This window comes from Pundamilia nyererei, unplaced genomic scaffold (genome assembly GCF_000239375.1).
Source record: "Pundamilia nyererei isolate P.nyererei 1_Seehausen unplaced genomic scaffold, PunNye1.0 scaffold00089, whole genome shotgun sequence".
Taxonomy (NCBI): domain Eukaryota; kingdom Metazoa; phylum Chordata; class Actinopteri; order Cichliformes; family Cichlidae; genus Pundamilia; species Pundamilia nyererei.
This window is the reverse complement of record NW_005187490.1, coordinates 841,098-853,920: the sequence shown is the minus strand read 5'-3', so window position 1 is coordinate 853,920 and position 12,823 is coordinate 841,098. Positions and strand designations below refer to the sequence as shown.

General features: G+C 39.3%; 1 protein-coding gene across 1 annotated transcript in view; it reads right to left on the bottom strand.

Annotated features, from left to right (window-relative positions):
- The window catches only part of syt9b (synaptotagmin IXb), a 68,775-nt gene that overhangs the window by 27,726 nt on the left and 28,226 nt on the right, over window positions 1-12,823 (bottom strand). Inside the window, exons 2-4 of the mRNA XM_005739089.2 lie at window positions 11,876-12,051; window positions 6,916-7,133; window positions 5,672-6,212 (exon numbers count right to left, since the gene is read on the bottom strand). Of these exons, the coding sequence (XP_005739146.1) occupies window positions 5,672-6,212; window positions 6,916-7,133; window positions 11,876-12,051 (935 nt within the window). The remainder of the gene's footprint in view (window positions 1-5,671; window positions 6,213-6,915; window positions 7,134-11,875; window positions 12,052-12,823) is intronic.

The following is a 12,823-nucleotide window of genomic DNA, read 5'->3' as shown; positions in this document are numbered from 1 at the left end:
ACACTGAATGGGATATTATTTGTTTCCTATGACCTTCATTGGTGTCTGAACAGGACAAGCAAGCCTAGACTTTACCTGCATGGAAAGGGTTTGAACATTAAACCCGGTGAGGATGTCCAAGACTGTTTTATAGAATAGATACATACCTTTCAGGTCAATCACATACACTCTCAGCGTTTTTAGCAAGTACACGTTTTGAGTGCATGCATGAACATGAAGTAGAATTTACCAGTAGTTGTTTGCTTTGTATAACAAGCTACTGAACAGTTTGGGGGGCATTTCATACTCTTATTGTCTCAATATAAATACATTGTACATGTACGTATAAAGCATATACCTTTACAGGAAGACTTAAGAAACGTAGAAATCTTATAATGAATCAGGAAAAATGCCATTATTATGGATAAAGGACCTTGTCGGGAAATGGAAAGCTCCTTTACTGAATTAACAACACACACACACACACTCACACTTTGAATGTACATGCTGACCCCATTCATCATTGTCCTAATTACAGGCCAAGCAGATTGCAGTCAATAGTATTGACTGGCCCTGCAGACGCTGCAGGTTACAGTGGCTCTGAGCTCTTTATTGTCCTTGCTGTCCCCAAAAATCTTTCGCTAAGAACAAAGAGGACAGAGACGTCTATCTGGCAAAAAGTCATCTGCTGGAAAGCAAATAATTCAAGGAAGCTGCATAGCTCAAGGGAGAAAATGCAGATAACATATAGAAAGGGCTTATCAAGGTTTTGAGTCCCCAACCCAGAATTTTGAGTTTTCTTGGGCTTTAAATTTTTTTTTACTTTTTGGTTTTGTTCTTAGTTATTTATTGTTTATATCAGATTTTCTTCTTCTTTCGGAACTCGAGTCTTAGCTCTTTGTTCCAGTTTATGTTTCCATTAGTATAGTTTAGCTGGACAACATGAATTTTCAAACTCTTATGTAACTAACAAAATTACATTTAAATGTAAAGGTAATAGTGGGGTGGCTGTAGCTCAGGAGGTAGAGCAGGTCACCTACTGACCAGTTCAATCCCTGGTTAGGAAGCACTCAAAGTTTAGAAGAAAGTGAATGTGGCATGTTGTATAGAGCGCTTTGAGTACTTTGAGAGAGTAGAAAAGCGCTATATAAAAATAATGTAAGGTAAAGACCCAACAATAATATAGAGAAAACCAACAATCATAAGAGCACGTGGCAACAGTGGGAAGAAAAAACTTCCTTTTAACAGGAAGAAACCTACGGCAGAACTAGGCTCAGGGAGGGGCGGCCATCTGAGTTCAGGGTGAGGGTGGGAGCCAGAGATAAATAATAACTTATGATTAAATGCAGAGTGGTCTGTAAACACATAGAAAGTGAAAAGAGGTGAGTAAAGACAAAACTCCCAAAATAACTGAAGCAGTTCAGTCAGTAAGCTTTTAGTTTTAGGAAAATATTATGCAGAACTTCCTTTTCACCCATTTGGTAATCCACTGATGAAAACGAAAAGTATGCGTCTTGATATATAATCTGGCCATTTTAACCTTTTCCTAATTCATCATCGCTAAAATCCCCGTATGTATAATATCTTTTTTTAAATATGACTGAAGTCCTTTGCAGTGCTACTGAAAAATAGAAGACAAAGTGAAGCTGCATTCCTTCCTGTGCCAGCAAAGCATTCCAGAGTAGGATTTCAAAAGCTGCTCCAGTAATTAATCACATTAACAGCAACAACAGCAACAACATAACAAGTGTTATAACTCTGACACAAATTCACAAAAAATCTTTCTATTACTTGCTTGTGGCTATAAAAACTCTAAAAATATGTTAATTTTAATTAAAAATCAACATGCTAGAGTAACAGGTTCAAGCTCTTGAGAATTTGCTTTTATGCCTAACGTTATATATATAACCATAACTTATAGACATCATGGCTCTGATGTCTATAAGCATGCAACTCAGAAACATGTATGCATTAGAGTCCAGTGCATATGGCCTGCAATGGCTAGGGGTTCATTCACTGCCAAGAGCCATGATTAATGCACAGACACTGAGAGAGGACCAACATGGGGTCCCAATCTGCAACCTCAAGGGAGGTAACCTAGTTCTGCTGGGGATAGTGAAAGAGGTAATAGAAACTTTATATTTTTCTTTAGACCTCCCTCATAGACCTAAAATCCTGAGACGTTCACATGGCTGTGCAGACACAAATCTGAGTAATCAAATTGATTCTCTGTAAAAATAAGAGAGAACAATCATTATCTATGTATTTTGTGCATGCATATAAAAACATGGGATTGTTTTAACAGATTTCTGGGCTTTGACTGCTTTCTGGAAACAGAGAAGCACAGTTACACGTGTAACCTCGTTTATGGACGCCTAATCTGAAGGCTAGAGAGACTCAAGTTGCAGTTTGGATTAACGTTACTTGCTGTACAAGCCGTCAACGTCATATTTTTTAATTTTTTACAAAATTGACATGAATGCAGCAAAATAAAAATAAAAGACCTGCCGAGCAACTTTACAAAAATCCTTTTTAATCCTGTGAAATTTAACCAGCTAAAAGTCAGATTGGGTTATATTAAGATATATGGAGAAAATACTTTGAAAACATTTACAAAATGTTCAGCATGCAACTCAGCATGATCTCGCTCTCTTCCTGTTCTTGTGACATTAAAAAAATAGAAAATGCGGTTTCCACTGTAAATTGATAGAATAGTGTATAACTATGATTTCCTAGTGATAAGCAAGAGTGAGATAGTTTTACCCTCTCTGTTCACCCACTGTGTGACAGTGGCTCTCAGAGAGTTGAGTCAGTGGACCCAATATAAACTATGTGATGGAGGCCTTTGTGTTTAAATGTATCCATTTACCAGTTGATTTCATTCATTTTCTAGAGGCTGACATGTCCGTTGTTTTACGTGTGTTGAGTGTGATCTTTTTCATAGTACGAGGGCTCTTTCTGGTCTATTCTTGACTTGATGTGACACAGGTTAAAAATATACTTCAGTGATAACCAAACTCAACCTAATAACGACCACATACAGCTTCACCAATCCAAACTATCCATCTGCCAAAGTTGGTGTTCTTGTTCAAAAAACCCATTCACCAATTCAAAAAATAGAAAGCGACTTCTAATTCAGCCTTGCAGCCTGAACTACAGGTGATTCAGTCAAGTAGAACCTGTATTAATGGCACTGTTTCATTATAACTAAAGTTCACGTATGATTGAGTTTGACATCTTGAACTATACTGTATATCCTCTTGCTTAAAACGAAAATAAAGGTAAAGGTAAACTATGCAGAGTTGGAGATGTCTGTCAGTGTCCATTTTTATCTATGGTGTTAAGGTGGATGGTTAAAAAGGCATTATATCTAGAAAGTGGACGCCTTATGACTTGGACATACAAGGCAGGACAGCTATACATCACATATTGAAAGTCTCAGAGGAGGGCCTGACCCAATTAGACTGACCTTATTTAGTTGGCAATGCTGTTGAGTCTGCGCAGTGTGGAAACAATATTTGTGAACCAACGAGATTAGTATGTGTGTGTTTATGAGGTGGGAGTGTTGTCCCACTGCGTCTTCACATCACTGTAGTTAACGAGGCACAAACAGGTCAGAACTGGTTTAACGCTGGCCCCGCTAACGATCATTTTCTCTCTTTGAACTTAATTAGTTGATGAGGAGCAGCTGCGTTGGCCTTGTAAGTTTCAAAGCCTCAAAATTAGGCTGAGTGGTGGTCACAATCCTGACACTTTGGCACACATGTTCATATGCACTGTATTTGTCAGATGCTTTTCTAAAGACGTGCAAACGTATGGGCCTCTTTTATAAACAGAATCACAGATAAAAGCAGGAACACAAGTCTAATACACACTACCATCTTCAGCTATGTAAACACTCTTAATTAATCATTTGCATGTAAAATGCTGCTTGCAACAGTTATTAGACAAGGGAACAGAAACAACAAAGAAAAATCACAATTGCACTGAATGCTCAATTGATACAGGAGTTGCATAATAGGACAAAAGGACATGTTCTGTTTGGTGGACACTTTGGTTCTGGAATTGCAATCAGGGCAAAATCCACTAAACTGAAAAATGTAACTCACACTATCATGTCTTTGGTTTCAGAGCAAAGGGCTGCGGCAAGAGGTAAGGGAAAAAGTAAATGGTTTGACTACAAATGCATCAGCAAGGTACCTCAACAACTAATATCAAGGCACTTCATTACAGAAATGTTACAGTAAACAGTTTACGAATAGTTAATAAGGGGGGTTTAAAGCATTTCTGCACAAGCATCACTTTTCACACTCAGAAGCTACAGCCATCGTTTACCTGCCTGAGTGCATGTATTCAACTTGGCGCACAACAACCTCTACACTCGTATGGTAACAGTGAGGCGTTGCTAACTGAGCTAAATGCAAACATCATCATGCAAGCAAGCTTACAATGACAACTGATTATGTTTTGCAGGTGTATAGCATCACCGCCATGTTGGTTGCGTGTTTTATTGTGCTAAACACAAACTATTTCTGTACGACTAATGGATATGTCATTACTTTTGCAGTACAAAGACAAAGCACAGAAAACATCGACTGCATCCATAATCAAGAGCCTTGGCCTATTTTTTATTCTGTAAATTGTTTACAGGCTCAAAACGAAATTAATTATTCCACCCTTGTCCTTGACTCACTTGTCTACCTGACTTCAGCATCTCTTTGTTCAAATGGCCTAATTACAGCAGCGTGAATAAGATGAATATGAACATAAAGTCTGATACCAGCTTTAAATGAAACACGGAATTTCTCATTTGGAGTTTTTACTCTGCTAAATCTATTTGCATATCTCACCAGCCTAAAAATCAGATTATACACTAGTTTGTTTTGAGTATGTTTTGAGGAATAAATGCTATGATTTCTGTTCAATGATTAGTGTAAGGCTTAACTTCTAAACTTCCGTACACAATGAAGCAATGCTTCACTTACAAATGACTAAATATGCAGAACAGTCTTTTAATCCTAGTCCACCCATTACGATTCCATAAACAGATTACATTTGCTCATAATCAGTGTGATCTGACACTATTTGCCCATAAACAACAACAAAAATGTCTATCCCATACTGTAACTCTTGTTCAACAAGGAGGGAAGATATAACAAATTCCCTGATAGGAGGATCTAACTTCCTAACTGAGTTACTCTGTGTACCAGTGCTGTAGATTTATTCCAGTGAATAATGTAATATAGACAGTGTCACTGTATCTCTGTCAAACCAACCCTAATCTTATGTGTAGATCTGGGTCACTACCCCCAAGTGTTCCCTACTGGTTTCATTAAACATTAACTGTGTCTAAGTATATTTTTATGTCTTTGCCTCTTGAAACCACAGATGAGTTCCACTTGGAGGGGAAATGAGATACAAGTCCGCTGACTTATCTCCTTCCCTCTGCTGTTATAACAGGGTTTTACAGGAGTTCTTGCTCTTTTTGATTGTTTGAGCAGATTTGTTACAGACTGAAAAAAGGACAAGGGATTTTGGGAGCTACAGATAGTGTCGGTCTCGCCATCAAGTCTCATGGTACTGACAATAAATAATAAAACGTTTAGTAAATGTAATAAATGTGGCCTTAATATGACAAAGAGAAGAGAGAGTAAAATGGACAGTCAAAGAATGTAAAGAAGCTAGTTCTCACCGAGGTTACATATTGTATGTTCCGGCACAGTTTTGTCTCCCGGGGAAAGTCGGAAAGATCCAAGAAGTTGTCCACCACCACTTGGCCAATCAAATCATGGCGAGAGAACCTGTCAAAGTCGTAAATACTGAAGTGTAGCTTACGATTCGACAGATCTGCGTACGCCACAGGAAAGAGGAACACTTCATCAAAAACCGGGTTGAGTGTCTTCCGGTGCACCTTGGTCTGGTGCTTGGTTTTGCGGTCGGGCAGCAGGTAGATTTTGACGTAAGGATCAGAGGTCCCTGAGAAGTCCTTGGCAGGAAGGTCCTGGGCCTTGTGGATCTTCACGATCAGCTGCTCCAGGTCAAAGTCAAACTTAAGGATAAAGTGAAGGCGCCCACAGTTAGAGGTTCTATGGCCATCTTCTGCATCTATTGAGCGCTGCTTGTAAAGTTCTGGTTTGATCCGACCCAAACCAGACAAAGACTCCTGGCGCTGGAACTGAGCAGGGTTGAAGTCGGGATTGGATAAGTTCATTTGACGACGGAAGGAGTTGTGCCTGTAACAAAGTGGTGTAATTGGAAGGTATATAAGGCAATTCAAATTATTCAGCAAATATATTCTTAAATCTTTGCATCTACTGTGTTCTCTAGCAGCTGAGGCCTGTACTACAAAGTAGGATTTTGGGTTTAACAGGCTAACTTAAGTTCTAACCCTGCGTTTTCAGTGTTACAAGATTGGTACAAATTTTCCTTGATAACTTATACTGCACATGTAAAATGTTCTGGAGGGAGTTATTTTTGAGAAATGAGAGCAAAATATAAAAAACTAAATATTGTCACCGTTCCTTAAAGATTCCAAAGATATAGTTTCACTGACAGTAATAGGTCCTGTAGTTCTGACAAACTATATACAGTCTGTTGTTCCCAGATACGCATCAATAAATATTAAAAACACCTTTATTTCTATGCTAAGGATGTCGTAGTGTAATCACAGCTGATGTGAAGCTTCACCTGGCATTAGTTGAATGAATGATGTCACGTTGGAAGTTAACATTTGGTATGAAAGAACCAACAGGGTAAGTGAAAAAGTTAAGAAAGTTAAGAAAAAGGTATCCTGGATATCCCGAACTTGCTTTGTAGCACACATCCCTGATGTATACTGTCACTTTCCTAATTAAGAATCTCTGAACTCTGTCTGTCATCTGTATTTAACCTGTCAGCAACACTAAATACTGGACAACAGTTTTAAGAACTACTTACCGTACAGAAGAGGTAGGTTCAGTAATCTGTCTCTGAACCCTGTCCCTGGCCAGAGTGTGAGCATGGTTTTTCTCCACCTTAGTTTGCGTCTCCAGTGGGATGTCAGGTGATGTGTGGCTTATCTTCAAGGCCGACTCCGGGACAGGCACACCCGAAGGGGGCCCCGAAGGCTCCTTCACACAGCCATCTTCACTGTATTCCCTTTCCTCCCCGTCCACCTGCACAGCACACATCAGTGTCTGCATTACTGCATGCTATTAAAAAAATATAATGTGGGAATGCTTAGTTGGACTGTTAAATTAATTTCTTGGCTGTATTTTTAAACAGAAGTGCCTTAAACCTGAAATGCTTCCAGCTCTTTAAATACTTGAGTCATTATCCTTTTTCTTATTTTAAGATAAAAAAAATTTTTAAAAGACATGTACTTTTTTGAAACATGATATGTTTCTGTTGTAGACTTATTCCTGTAGCGCGACTGCCACTAATCACGGTTAAAATGTTATAATATGAAGCTCTAAAGACTGCCCTTCTTGGAAAATAAGTAAAAAAATAAGTGCATGGCAACAGTCAAATAAAGAGATTGATATCTGCAAGGTTGTTAGCTTAGCATTAGAACTAGATGAAATAAAAAATAGTTCAAGGACAGTCCAATAAGTCTTTCCTAAGTTTCTGGGATCTTATCATCGCTGTAAAGTTGGCAGACAACCACCAAAAAAGAAGCAAATCTTTTGACTGTAGCTTTGATTGATTAAGCAAACAATTGTTTTAGCTTCCCTTTGCGCTAACATAGCTCAGACGACAAACACTCAGGATGAAATTTGTACACAATTTGAAAGTAGTGGTGGCAGTGTACTCGCACCAGTTCAATGCCAAGCAGAAAACCCCAGTCAAATAGAAAATACACATTATAAAAAGGGCTTCCTGTTTGTGTGTATAATTATACATAGTTCAAATAGCACAACTGCTTGAAACAGATGCAAAACTATGTTACTAAGTAGGGTTGCCAACTCCCTGAAAAATAAATAAGGGACACCTCGTGGCCAGGGCCGGGCAACCCAGTTGTCTTCACCCTTCCCAGTGTGGTGAATTTTCTAGCTCTTTTTTTGTGTGTGAAATTGTTTTTTTTATCCATTTGACTTGAAGTTGATTTAAGCAGATGCATATTCTATTCTTTGTGATATGAACACATGTGAAACAAGTGATCATTTAGCCATTTATTTTTAGCTCAAAATAACAACATTAACACAATAAAACAGGTCTCTTTCTTAAACAGAAGCCTGTCATGCTTAACTTTTGAGAATATAAGTAAATCTTTCTTTAAAAGAACTTTGTCCTGCTTAACTTAAAATAATAGAAAATAATAGAAAGAAAAACATTCTTGTAACAGTGCACATTTAGTGCATTTAGTACAATTGGCTTCAGTTGAGGTATTCCAGCTTTTCTAATGCTAATCAGCTGCTCCTGTTTGTAAACCCGCTTGTTCCCATGATTACGCATCTTAACTCATCATCATTATTCACCTATGTATTACTTTTATGTATTAGTCATCAATTTGTTGTAATCATCTATCCTTGCAGTTGTTTATTACACAAAATAAGTTATATTATCACACTTCTGGCCACATAGCGCTGATATTCACTGCACATGCCCATATTAACTTTTTCCAACCAGGTGTTTTCCTTTTCCCATTCTTCCCTTTCTCTGAGGGGAACAAACATTGCTGCTCTAATGCTGGGCTTACACTGTGCGATTTTTGGCCCATTTTGAGACGATTTTTGAGTCGTGCGGCCGATTTGGTGATGGGACCGATTTTGGCCTTCATCGTGCGTCGTGTAGTATACGTGGGGTAACGAGAAGCGATTAACACCTCACGACCAGCTCCCGATCATCAATCGCTCGTGAGGGTCTCACCACAGCCGCTCACACTGCTCACGCGCAAACACGTAAACGTCGGTGAAAAAGACGGAGCAGCACAGCAGCTGTGCAGCGTGTGATCTGGACACAAGCGATGGAGGCACAACTTGTAGAACTTTGGAAAGCTCATCCGAGCCTTTTCGATGTGGCATCACAAAATGATCACGACCACAACAACCGTGAAAATAGTTGGATTTACACTGCTGCTCAATCACAGCTGCCTGATCATGTTTTTCATTAGCAATTTAGCAAAGTTGATGGTGGTGGTGTGTCTGTGTGAGTGAAAGACAGAGAGAGCGAGCGACAGATTTTCTGTTATAACCTTAATTTTATGGACGCACAGTGTGAGCTCTCAGGTCGCATCAGAGCATCGGGCGGTATAGTGTGAGACCTGCATCGTGACCTACCAACTTCTAACCCCTGCGAGTCAATCGTGCAGTTTGAGCAGGAGCTGAATATCGCGACTGAAAAAAATCGCACAGTGTCTGCCCAGCTTTAGGTGTACTGTCATCCGAGACTTGCACCGCAGTGTCGGCGTTTGTTTCCCTGTTGGCCATGCTTCTTGTTGTGGTCACCTGTTGTCTTCCGGTATTTTCTCCGCAAGCGACCTTTCCTCGACCAATGAGATGAGCGGTAATCTGAATTGTCATACTCGAATTGTCATAAGTGTGCTGTCAGCTCATTGGTCACAAAGCAGGAGAGGGGCTGGGAATTATGTTTTCAAACAAAGCGTTAATTCCATTAACATTTATAGACTACTTTTGATTCTCACTGTATTACGGGACAAAGTGCGTCCCTTATTAGCTCAATACGGGACGTGTACTTTTGTTTCGAAATACGGGACGATTCCGTATTTTAAGGGACGGTTGGCAACCCTATTACTAAGTTCTCTCTTTAAGGCCATTAATAGAGAACAGGACATTTTGGATCACTCTGGGTGATTAGATCTTTAGTCATGTAAAAGTTGAGTAGAGCTGGAATTATTTTAAGTGAAAAAACTCTACAGACCAAGGAGAATGATAAGGTTACACTTCCCAGTCCCAACAGCTTCAACAAGCCCAACAAAACATTCAAAAGAGTAGACTCTCAGAGACACTGCTTCTTGTACCTGTGCATGACACGTGTGCTTCTTCGTTAGCACCAATGTTAACAGGTTAGTCTCATGTGAGTTGTTTGTTTTGTAGAGATTGGATGTGACACATTTGTCAGCAAAAGTAGACCACAAACCACTTTTCATAGTCATATCTATATCATGGCAATAGCATTACATAATTTATGCTTTTCATTACATTTTTAATATCTAGAATATATCAGAAGATAGCTGTAGCCCTGAACCGTTTTATACATTACCTTGGGTATCTGCATTCTCACGTAAAAATTCCAACATAGTATAGTTAGTTATATAGTTATAGAGAAAGTTGGATGGGTTTATAAAGGGTTTTCAACTTTTCCAGCTTATCTGTCTATTGCCAATGTGCAAAAAGTACAGCAGTTGCACTGATCCCAGAACCTGGTTATTTCCATTCCATGCCACATGTGAGCTGGTGTCACACAGTGGAAATTTGTGTATATCTTGTATATGGGTTTTATTCTGATTTTTAGTGTTTATTTATGAGTGTCGTTTTATTTGCATGGTTTTATTCTGTTTCTGTTGCTTTTAGTGTTTTATGTGACATGGTTTTTATCCACTGTGGACTGGCTGCACATGGGCATATGTGAGTAACGCTTTCCCCACTGTCATATGCTGGGTGCAGCTGTGCTGGGAAAGGGTTGCCATGGCTATAGGCCAGGGTCTCTTCCGGGACGAGTTTTCTGGCCCCTATTTGTGTATTTGCAGGGTGCTGATGCGAGGGGATCCATGGTGGCATCGCGTGGAGGATTCCGGTGCGAAATGGAAGCTGGGCTGGGATGTGGTGGGCCCAGTGAGTGGACAAGGGGGGGATAGGAGGCTCCTCCTTGTCGGCCTAAGACAGGGCTGGCATGGACCCAACTCATGCAAGGGAATCTCTGGCCTGCTGGTGGACCCATAATGCATCAAGGGTTGTGGGACATTACATCAGGGGATTTTAGTAAATGTAGAGAATTGTATTTTTACTAGCTTTAGCATTGGGTTTTAGCTGGGGGGGCTTTATCTGTCAATAATATTTCTATCGTGTGTGTTTTTAAGGTGGTTTTTATTGGTGTTTTCTGGACTAGTAATAAACTGTTTCTGATCAGACCTGCTTCATCTCTGTGCCCGTGGTATCTGACTCGCTTGCTCCCCCTTGTATTTTAAAGAATCTTTCTTTTTAGCACGACATTCTGGCGCGACCGCTTTAGTGTCCCCGTTTGTTACACTGGCACAACTGTGACTATAATTGTCAAAGGTAAACTCAATGTAGAAAGACAAGGCTGGCAGTAGCAGAGCTGCAGAAGCGACACTGATGATATAGATAACACCTGCTTGCAATCAGCAGCATTTCAGTTCAGGTTGTCATCGTGTACCAATTAGCTGAGCAGCTCTTTGGGCTTGAGAGAAATATTGCAGTATGAGGTTGTAGTATGACCTTTAAAATGGATTTTAATTCTAATTTGGCAGTGGCTATCTAACAACATCATTACAGTTTGACAACATAAGTACAATATCAAGTATTAAACTGTGTTGTATAAGAGTTTTATACAAATCATATTCTATAAAGGCCGTATTATTTTAGGAGTAATCTTGCAGTGCAAGTAGACTGATTACATACAAAAAAGCGCCATTAAGACAAAGTGAAATACAATTTTCACTGGAGATTTTTGGAGTATCTGGTTGTCCAAGATGCACACCATATCACTGTAACAACCGGGTTGGATTTTGGCCGAATATGACGTTGGTTGCATGTGATATCCTCTTGTGACCCCTGGTTTCCTATCTGCATCTGTACTGTGAAATTCAATACTGGCAAATTCAAAGAAAAGTATTCTTTAAAAAAAATGATTTTACTGCTCCTTTCTGTTTACATGATATTCCCATTAAAACTAAATGTTGCTCATACAAGTAATTAACCCTGCTCTTCCTCCTTACCTCTGTGAGGACAGGTTGTTGGTCTCCTCCCAAGAAGTGTGCCCCCTTGAGGACATCTGGGAGGAAACGACCACTTAGTGGCACCCAGCACAGCTTCCATGAGACAAAGAGGGAGACGCTGAAGAGAGCCAGACCACAGGTGGTCACCAGCAGAGACAACAGGCTCACCGATACATCTAGAGATGGAAGAGAAAAAGGAGGCGGAGATGCTCAGCGAATGGTGAACGCAGCTTTGCCTGTGAAAAAATGGCACAGATAAACCAAGCTCCCTACGGAGGACAGACTGTGTTTATTAAGAATGCAAAGTTAAAAAAGAAAATATAACATTTTCTCATAGTAGGCTAAAGTTTAAGAAAAAAATATGTTTAATGAACTATCCAAAAATCCCAGCAATTAGACAGAGATACATTACCATGTTGATAAGGTGCTAAAAGGCCACATCAAAATATTCTAAACAATCTTGAAAGGGAAAAAATGATCAGGGAGAGATGACCCATTTAAATTATTACCTAATTCTAATAAATTATTATTATTAATTATAATTCTTTTTCAACAGTCATATAATCTTTCCTCTTGTTAGGATGTTTTAAAAACTGAATAGATAGAAGAAAATGTGGAAAGATGTCACTCATTCTTTTTTTAAAAATCCAAATGCACAAATCTAACAACTGACACTTTCAGTGCAACACACATAATTATAGGTGTGCAATGGATGGATATTTTGCAGGTGAACAAACCAATGTATAAATAATTGCAAATAACCTACAGTCAGGAAAACATGTGCAGGAATGTGTTGTGGCCAGACACTGCCTGGTCTGTTAAATGCACAGAAACATAAGAGGGCTTTTAATTTGAAATGGACACCGAACTGTTGAATTAGTGTTAACAGCATAATGCTGAAAAACGAGAGTTTGTCTAGTGGAGGATACATACACTGCATACACTAAT